This window comes from Lissotriton vulgaris, unplaced genomic scaffold, assembly GCF_964263255.1.
Source record: "Lissotriton vulgaris unplaced genomic scaffold, aLisVul1.2 SCAFFOLD_399, whole genome shotgun sequence".
Taxonomy (NCBI): Eukaryota; Metazoa; Chordata; class Amphibia; order Caudata; family Salamandridae; genus Lissotriton; species Lissotriton vulgaris.
Window position 1 is genome coordinate 1,264,942 of NW_028250273.1, and position 9,823 is coordinate 1,274,764.

The following is a 9,823-nucleotide window of genomic DNA, read 5'->3' on the forward strand; positions in this document are numbered from 1 at the left end:
TAGTACGAGAGACGAGAGCCTGAAGGTAGTACTACTAAAGTCCTAGGACTCTTGGATTCACTTCACTTAGTCTGTGAGAGGCACTTAGTGTTGAAAACATTTGGGCATTTACACTTAAAGGAAGAAAATGGAACTAAACTTTCAGGAAAACAGTCAACGTTAAACCCCCACCCACCAGGCAAGCAGTAAAAAACAGGTATGCTCAGATAAAGTTTGAAAAAGTATATTTATATCCCTAACAAAATAATCTCCCGCAAGACCCTCCCTAACCCCAACGATTGTCCTTCAAAAGTCCCCAAAAACCCAACTCCCAATTCCCACCCCCCAAAAGTCTCTAAAAAAGGGGCAAGGGACACTATGGGTGGATGCTGTTAACTTTTTGGGCCAGGGCATCATGCTCCTCGCGGAGCAAGGCGAGCTCCTGCTGAAGGCGGGACACCATCAGGGTAGTGCGGCGCAGGCGTGCCTTCACTGCCTTGCAGGTGCAAGGCCTGTGAGAAGCAGCTGTTGGCCTTGCTGCTCGGCGGTGGCGTTTGCCTTTGGCAGCCCGGCTCAGTCTCGGTGGACCACTGTGCTGGGTCACGGTGGCAGCCGGTGAGGCCACGGAGGACGACGTTGTCGTTGTTGTCGACCGCACACTTTCCACGTCCTCCAGGGCCACCAGCCGCCGATATTCCGCAACAGTGGCCTCGATTCTCCGTTGCCGGGCCGCTCTAGCCAGCTCCTTCCTCCTTGTTCGTTTGGAAGGAGAACCTATATGAAGAAAGAAAGACATAGTCTGTAACCAATGCTCTTTAAGATTAACTCAATCATTCAGCAGAAATGTGTGCTGCAGTACAACTAGCAACTTGCAAGCGCATTACATAACTATTGAGGCCAGTATCTATCTAACCTCACACTTCTTCATCCTTGCTCTAACATTAGTGGGAGTTTAAGGAACAAATTCTATGAGCACTGTGGACTTCCATTGGAGTCGACTATGAAAGTACACCAGTCTTATTCTTCTTCTTGTCTCTTGTTTTGGAAAATTGGTACGTTATTTTCTGCAAGCCGGCATAATGCCAGCGCGGTAAACTTGCACCCGAGAAAAAGAGACGCACGCCATGAGGAGTGACCTAGACTTGCGTTGCCGTTGCGTTACTGTACCCGTCCAGTACATGCAGGTGGTGAATCTCTTACTTTTCTATTACGGGTGGCACTGAGAATACTCTGTTACAACTCAAGGGCTACTGCTTAATTAATTTAACTTTCACCCTACAGTGGAAATGAGTACTAGAAATGGAAAATTGAAGAAGATAAATAATCTGATTATCTATCACTTCACATGGGATGTTTTTGCTTATATATGGGATGACTTTAGGTGCTTTGCTTTTTATTGAGTGACAGGCAGTGATACATCCACACATGAATGACTGAGTACTACTAAACTTATTAAGAGAGGTAGGGAGTGGCCACCATAATAACCGGATCTATGCAGTGCTTGCAATACAAACTACTGCTACTACTTATGGTAGTATTTGGACAAAATTAAAAGTTCTTTTCCTTGCCTTTCCTACACTGGAACGGACGTGCGGGTGCAGTGTTACATGCTCTTCAAAGTTACACTTAGTTCATCCACTGACCATCTACTCTCTCTAGATCATGGGTACTCACAAACTTTCTCTCAGGGGCTACATTTACAGTGTAGTTTGTGGCCGAGGGCCGCACTGGTGGGGGCGGAGTCAGAGGGGGCGGGGCTAAAGCAAAACGATAACTTGTGACCATGAGGTTGCACACAGGTCCCTGCAGCAGATGCCCTCATCCACTGAGCCACCAGACCCAGCATTTACATACATCTCTCTCCCTCCTGCTGTCCCTCCTGCCCTCCCTCCATCTCTCTCTCCCTCCTGCCCTCCCTCTCCCTCTGTCATCTCACTGTGTGTGTGTCTATCTGTGTCAGCCTTCAGCCCGGGTTGAGACCGCTTCCTCAACGCGCACACACAGACAACAACACCAAAGTACTTAACAGGTCTTTAAAAGACCATTAACATATTATTGAGGCTTTGTTTGTTTTAGCGCCCCTGCTTCTCCACCCTGACAATCACTGCTTGCCCGGCCCCACAGAGCAGAGGCTTTGTTCTATTTCACCTCTTTGTGGCCTTGCATCTCCACTCTGCTCTGTGGGGGCCGGGGGAGCAGTGATTGTCAGAGTGGAGATGCAGGGGCGCTAACAGGTGAAATACAAAAAAGCCTCTGCTCTGTGGGGGCCGGGGGAGCAGTGATTGTCTGCAAGGTCTGCGCACCGCCAAGGAAGGCTTGCCGGGCCACCACCGGCCCGCGGGCCGTACTATGAGTACCCCTGCTCTAGATACACATATGCTATCTAAGAGTCAGATAGTAGCATGATCCAGGTATATGGACACATACAGTTTCTGTGTCACCCACCCAGGCTGTTGTCCTTCCACCCATCATTGCTTCATCATTCACCCAGCCATGCATCTCATATTCTTGCCTTCCCAGCTAGTCTTCAATCTCAATAAGTAAGGAATATATAAGAGCTTACCTCTGGCCGCCACCACCGTCTCAACTCTCACATCCGGCGCCGCCGCCTCCTCCCCTGATGATGAATTGCCCTCCGCCTCCGTGTCGAGCACCACCACCACACTGGCCCCGCCACCAGATGTTCCACCTACAAAGTACATTTAAGAATCTTAGAATAAAGCACTCACTAGTCACTAGTATTTGGTCTAGGAATGAAGACATGTGAAAACAATGTAATTTGTGACTGTCTACGTTAAAGTTAAAAAAAATGTCCCTTTTTCCAGGGAAGGTTGTCTTGCTGCACTTTTTGGCACAACTGATGAAGGCTGATTTTTTAACACGCACCATTTTTCTCCACACAGACAGAAGATGGACTTCTAACAACAAGATCAAGTTGAAACCAGGTGAGAGCTCGGCTCGACCACAAGAAATGTCTTCAATTAATCGTCAGCACTAACCACTTTTCCATTATCAGTTAAACGTTTAGTTTTATTATGACTTCATTTTAATAAATGTGTTTACTTTTAATAAAGCTTTTAAATTTAAATACAATCTGTGTTTTTTGGTCCTCCAGACTAGAGTGACTGAACGAAAGGTTTTGCAATTTTTGCAAGCATGAGTCCAGATAGAACACTTCAAAAGACATTATGGACAATCCCAGAGGACTGCACTAAGTTGATAGAGCTATTGCTGACTAGAATCATGGGAGTTTCGCCAACCGTGCAATCTTAGTTAGCTACACAGACAGACTAATAAGAATAATCTAGTAATACCACAGGGAGTCATAGTAGAGGCAGGATAAGAATTTAGATACAGTCTACAAGAAGAGCAAAGACAATTTTGAAAAAATTCAAATGAGGAACGCTAGGAAAAATAGGTACTAGTCTAAAATGAAAACTTACTGGGGCCAGCAGAGGAGCCCTCGCCTGCCCGATCCTGGCCCTGTTGATGAACAGCATCCGCCGCCTGCTGCTCCTGTGTCCTCCTCTCGCCCCTGGGGGGAGCTGACGTACAACATGAAAGAAAGAACAGAAAACATGGATGATTGTTGCTTGTCAATGTCAACCAAATCAAACATTTCAAAAGAACAATAACAAAATATTTCCGCGAAATTATATTGATTATGGTTACTTTTTATTTATTTGCGGACCTGTGACTTCGAAAGTCACGTAACTCACTAAACAAAGTACTGAAACGTTCACCTAGGACTGGCAGGCAGCAGTCCGCAGGCAAGACGCAAAGTGACAGACAAACTCCATTGTGATTTCAGTCAGATCAGTGACAACACTAACAGTTGCCTGCTACATTACCAGTCATTTAAATAGTCAAACTATCAATCCACCGCCACTATTTTTCTTATTGTCAGGGTTACAAAGGAAGGGGCAGATTTAAGCCCTTGCGGCTCTTTTGCGCCGTTCTTGCGTGACTTTTGTGACGCAGCAGCTAAACAAAAAAGGGCGCCATGGTGCGGCGTATAATATTATAACAACGTGACGCATTTGGGAGATGCATCCCGTTATAAAGCCCTGCGCCATCAGGGGGCGTTCCGGCGCAAGGGAGGGCATTCCTGCGCTGGAACACATCCTAATAGTGGCTGAGGGAAATCTACAAAATATCAATCAGTCACCTTTAGGACAATGATGCGTCACACAAACCCTGCACCTGCTTGAAGCAGACGTACGGCTTGACCCAGCATTGGGGAGATAGGGTACCCCAGAGCATTGATGGAGCTGCGCCATCGTTGCGACGCAACTCCAGCAGTAAAGCTTCGGTGACGTTTTGGGCCCATGGGGAGCCGCATTGCAAATACGGCGCACCATGTTTGGTGGTGGTAGCGGGCCGCACAATTAATGGCGCATCCCTGCTACTTTGCAGGGATGCGACGGTAATTGCAATTCTGCCCCTTAGGGGCATACTTACTTACGCGTTCTGGCGCATCTCCAGAGATGCGCCAGATCAAATGCGTCACGCAAAACTACCCTTGCGACACGGCAGATGTGCCTCATTTACAATGCGGCGCGCCCTGGCGCAAGGGTAGGCACTTGCGTGACGCATCTCGTCACGTAAGAGCGGCGCATCGCTGGAGTCACGTCGCCAACGCAATGCAACTCCAGTAATGCTCAGGGCCACCCAATACTTTACATGCTGTGTCAGTCCTTTCGCCTGCTTCGAGCAGACATAAGGAATTGAATTGACGTAGCAGCGTCGCAGAAGTGCCTGCGTTAAATCTTGTAGATTTCACGCAGGCAATTTTGCGAGGCGCACAGCCGCTGGACCGCCCACCCTGCGTACTAGGAACGCACCCATTGTGGTGCAGGCCCATGGCTTTATAACGTGACGCATCTCCCTAGATGCGTCATGCTGTAAATGACTTGCAGGGATGCGGCACGTTTACGCCGCTGTTGCGTCACGCAAGGCAACGTAAACGTGGCGCAAGGGGCTTGTAAATGTAATCTGCCCCCTAGTGTCTAGCATTACGCAGTTCTGTTAAGTACACTCATACATAATAGTTACTCAGGCCAATGAGACCACGAAATAGAAAACAAATAAGCATAGTAGCAACCCCACTGAGAAGGAGAGCAGTGCACCTGAAATGCACAGAAGATTTTGAAATATAATTTAACTACAATGTAATCGTCATCAGCGGCATTATTGGCTTGCTCCATGTAAAAAACAAATATTTGCAATACAACAACACAGAGCAGGAGAAAACATCATAGTAGTGAGTGATTAAATGCCAATGGCTACTACTACTCACCAAGCCCGGGGATCTCCAAGCCGAGCTGGTCCAGCAGGTCGCGCTCGCGGTCCAGGAGGTCCGTCCAGCGATGGGTGACCTGGCTGTAGGTGCGCTGGACCCCGTAGAGGTGGGATATGGCCCAGCACACCTTCTCCCACCGCTTCCGGCGCTCCCGCATGTTATAGCCGCCGGCCGCGATCCTGCCGCCTCCCGCGATGGTCCTGGGCAGGCGGCGCTGGACGAAGTAGACCAGCGCGCCCACTTCCTCCGGGCTGAATATCTCCCGGCGCGTCACCTGCTCCCCCCTCGATCTCACGCCTGCTGTCCTGCCACTGGGTCCAGCACTACTCCCCGCCGCCGCTGCGGCCCTCAAGTGCCTGGGCAGCTTCACGGCGCCTGGCTTGACCATGGTCTGGGCAGGTAAGGTAGGAAGAAGTAGAAAATTAAGAAAGAATAGGATAGGGAAGAAGAAAAGAAAAGAGTTTACAAAAGTAGTTTAAAAGTAAAGAAAAATAGCAGAAAAGACAAAAATATACAGCTAGGAAAAGAGAGGGATAGATAAGAAGCAAAATCGTAAAAAAAAAACTGAAAACAAGCAAAGGATGGGAAAGATATCAAGAGGATTAAACACCATGCCCAGACACAGGAAATGAATGAAAAACAAGATGGCCGGCGCCCGTTTCCGAGCGCGAAAGTCAGTTCGCGCGAGATTTTCCTCGCGATCTCGTGCGAACCTCTAGATTTCCCGCGCGATCTCGTGCGAACCTCTACTCGCAATGCGCTTACTGCGCGAGATTATACATAGCGGGCGGAAACGGAAATACGTCACGCAAACAAAATGGCCGCGCCCGTACTCGACCTTGGGGTAAATTCGCGTGTTGCGCTGCAAGCGGCTCGCGAATACTGCAAAAAAACTCGCGAAACAACAAGCCGCAAAAAAATAAAATGCTCATTCGCACGAATTGGCGGCTTCCGCGGTCGGTTTCGCACGACGCCGCGCCCCGCGAATAGCGCGAAAAAAACCGCAAAACGATTTCAGCAAAAGCAAAAGCAATGAGCAGGTGCAAAAGGTCAACCTCATGATTTGTAACGATTCTTTGTATTGCTTCCTGAGGGGGCCCTCCAGAATTCGGTTGCCTGCTTGCAACTATTGTGTGACCCTGCTCTGACCTTAACTGTATGCCACAAAGGTCCTGATTTACAGCTAAAGGAGCAGACAAGCAGGTGCCAGGCTGGAACTTTAAATTCTTTCAGTGACACATTAATTAGCCCCTAATTCATTATTGTCAGTTGGGGCAGGGCAGGTGTTGTAACTAATTTTGCAACAATGAAAGCACTTAGCAAGTGCAAAAGATCACTAATCAGGGCGCACTAAGGAAGCAGGTGCCAGCTAAAAAAATATTCTGTGACACATTAATCAGCCCCAAATTAATTCAGGTCACTTGAGGCAGGGAAGGTGTGCTTTGCTTTGCCGAAAATAATGTACACTGGACAACCAGAGGGTGTGGTGATGAAACAGAGGGTGGCATGGGTGGGCCAGAGGGTGGCATGAGTAGTCAGAGAGTGGCAGTGGTGACAGAGAGTGGCAGTGATGAAGAAGAGTGTCCCAAACAGGCTGGACATGTAGAAACAACAAGTTCGCAAAACTTGCGACCCGACAGGTAAGTTCGCAAATTGCGAAATTGTAAAAACCCTCGCGAACTGGCAGAAACACGGGCGAACACAAAAAAAAAAAAAAATCCGCAAATTCGCGGGAATTCGCGGATTTTGCGGATTGCGAATCCGCAAATCCGCAAAATTCGCGAACGCGAGATCCGCAAAATTCGCCCATGCTTAGTATATTGGGGTAGGCTGGAGTGATTGGGAAAGAGTATAGAGGGGTAGATTAGGGAGGGGCAGTTTGTTGTGGAGTCGGATAGATTAGCGGGCAGATTGAGGTGAAACAGAGTAAATTGGGGTGAGAACATAGGAAAGGAGTAGAGGAGTGGAACACATTGGGTGGATTATGGTAGGATTATAGTAGGGTAGATTCATTGGAAGGGGTGGGATATAGTAGGGTAGGTTGGCGTGTAATAGAGTGGGTAGATTGAATTGAAGTGGGGTACACAGGAGAGGAGTCCGATAGATTGAGTGGATTGGAAATGGGGTGGACTGTATGGGTAGATTGGAGTGAGATATACTGGGTGGATTAAAGTAGGGTAGATTAAAGAGGGATGATTGGGGTGTGGTAGAGTGGATTGGAATAGGGTAGATTGAATTAAGGTGAAGTAGGGGTCATTGGATTGAAATAAATGGGAGTGGGTAGACGAGTGGGGGAGTTCTGCAGATTAGTAGGGTGGAGTGGGTTAGATGGAGAGGAGTAGATTGGAGTGGGGTACATTTGAGTAGGGGAGTTGCGTAGAACATGTGGATTAGAGTACAGTAGAAAGGATTTGGGAGGAGTAGATTGGGTTAGTGTGTAGTGGGGTGGACTGGAGTGGGGTAGATTGGATTGAGGTGGAGTGTGCTATATTGGGGTACAATGGAGTGGGGTCAAGTACATTGGAGTGGGATATATTAGGTGGATTATGGTAGGGTGGAAGAGATTGGAGTGGGTGGAGTTTGGCAGTGTGGGAGGAGAGGGTAGAGTGAGGTAGACTGGAGTGTAAAGGGATAGAGTGCGGTGGGGTAGAGCAGAGTATGGTAGACTGGAGTGGAGTAGCTAGGGCTAGGGAAGATAGAAGAGGGGTAGATTTGAAAGGAGCGTGATGGAGTGGGGTAGACTCCATGGATTATAGTAGTACAATTGAATGAGTGGGGTAGACTGGGATGGTTTGTAGTGGGGTAGAGTGGAGTGCAATATATTGGGGTAGATTGATGTGGGCTAGATTGTCACGGAGTGCAGATTGGAGGACCAGACGGCAGTAGGGTGGTTTAGGGTGGGGTGAGATAGATTGAGGAATAGAGTAGTGGGGTACCTTGGTGTGGAGTGGGGTAGATTTAAGAGGTTTGGAGTGGGGTATATTGGGTGGCTTGGGACAGAATGGAGGGGTGAGATTGGGGTGGAGTAGATTTGATTAATTAAAGACTGGGGTAGATTGAGGTGGGATATATTGGGGTAGTCTGGGTGGATTATAGTATGGCAGAATGGAATGGTGTGCGGGCATATTGGGGTGAAGCATGATCAAATGAGAGAGCGGATTGGGGCCAACTGCAATGCAGCTGGGTAGATTAGAGTGGAGTGGGGTAGATTGAAGAGGGATGACTGGAGTGGGGTAGATTACAATGGAGGAGAGTTGGATAGATTGCAGTGAAGTTTGGAGTAGGGTAGACCGAGTTGGACTGGATCACACTGAGTGGAGTGGTCTAGACTGAAGTGGGGTCGTTAAGGTGGGTAAATTGGAGTGGTGTAGAATGGGGAGAGCGGATCGGGCATGAGTGGAGGGGTGTGATGTGCAGTTGCGTGTCTTAGAGTGGAGGGGCGAGGAGTGGCACGTCATGAAGTGTTGTAAAACAGAATGAGGTGGCATAAAGGGGAGGGCATAGTGTGGTAAACAACTGCCATTGCAAACAACACCTCTTTGATTGAAATGACCATTACATTTGCACCCTAGAAATTGGTTTCTAAAACACTTCGGAATTTCAAAGCAAAACAAAATGGTTCATTCATACTAATTCAGAAACATCAGCAAAGTTAACTTTTTGGTGTTGTTGTTTGGTAGGGGAAATAAAACACCCTACACTCCCTCCCCTTACCTGAATTATCAGCAGGATCGTCACATAAATTCTCTCACTTTGAAGTCAGTAAAAGAAAAGTAAACACCAAGCTCACTCAGAAGAGAGCGCTTCACATTTGACCTCTGTGTTTGAATGCACAGCAAATGTAACAAGAATTAAAAGCTTGTCTTGCAGAAAGCAAGTTTATGGAAGAATACAGTAAATAAGCTTTGGGTAACAGAAGGGGCGAACTCATGCTGGACAGCCTAAAGCAAATAAAGGAAGCAAATAGAATGGCAATGGTAAGCAACGGTTGAATGCATTCCTATGTCAGCTTTCTGAATGTCCCCAGGATGTCTTTAGCAAACCAGACAGCTACACGGTCTGGCTGGCTTCAAACTAAAACAAGCATTTGCAATGAAATAGGTCTCGCATTAGGAAAGCTATTGGTCTTGAGCTATTGGTCTTGTAAATGACAATTTTTGTATTTGTGTTGGTTTTGAAAGTAGCTAAATTAATAGCTTTGCCATTTACAATGCCAATAGTTATAACTTTCGCAAATGTGACACCTATAGCATTTGTAATGCAACATGTGTTGTATTTACGTGACTTAGATGTATTGATATTACAAATAACAGTGGCTTTTAATTTTTTTAAATAATTAAAACTTAAATAAAAGTGATTGTAATTTATAATGGCAATAGCTTAAACTTTTGTAAATAACTTTTGTAAAGATTATGTTCAGTGTATTTTATTGTGACAAATGCAAGAACAGAAGTGAAATATTAACTTTTTTGTGACATTTGTAATAAAGCTTGAAACATTGAGAGAACATATTTGAACCAGTAGTTGTTGAATGGTTGCACA

General features: G+C 46.9%; 1 protein-coding gene across 2 annotated transcripts; it reads right to left on the reverse strand.

The window, feature by feature from the left end:
• Positions 1-207: 207 nt before the first annotated feature.
• Positions 208-3,521, reverse strand: LOC147663319 (uncharacterized). 2 transcript variants are annotated; one of them, XR_015305355.1, is made up of 3 exons: positions 3,423-3,521; positions 2,543-2,668; positions 208-753 (listed from the first exon to the last, which is right to left on the reverse strand). XR_015305355.1 is itself a non-coding variant. In XM_086950535.1 (2 exons), the coding sequence occupies exons 1-2, from the start codon at positions 2,679-2,681 to the stop codon at positions 356-358; spliced, it is 537 nt and encodes a 178-aa protein (XP_086806661.1). In that variant the 5' UTR covers positions 2,682-2,697; the 3' UTR covers positions 208-355. The 2 variants fall into 2 exon arrangements, 1 of the variants encoding a protein (XP_086806661.1); XM_086950535.1 differs by lacking the exon at positions 3,423-3,521 and having other exon boundaries at positions 2,543-2,697.
• Between the last annotated feature and the right edge of the window lie 6,302 nt (positions 3,522-9,823).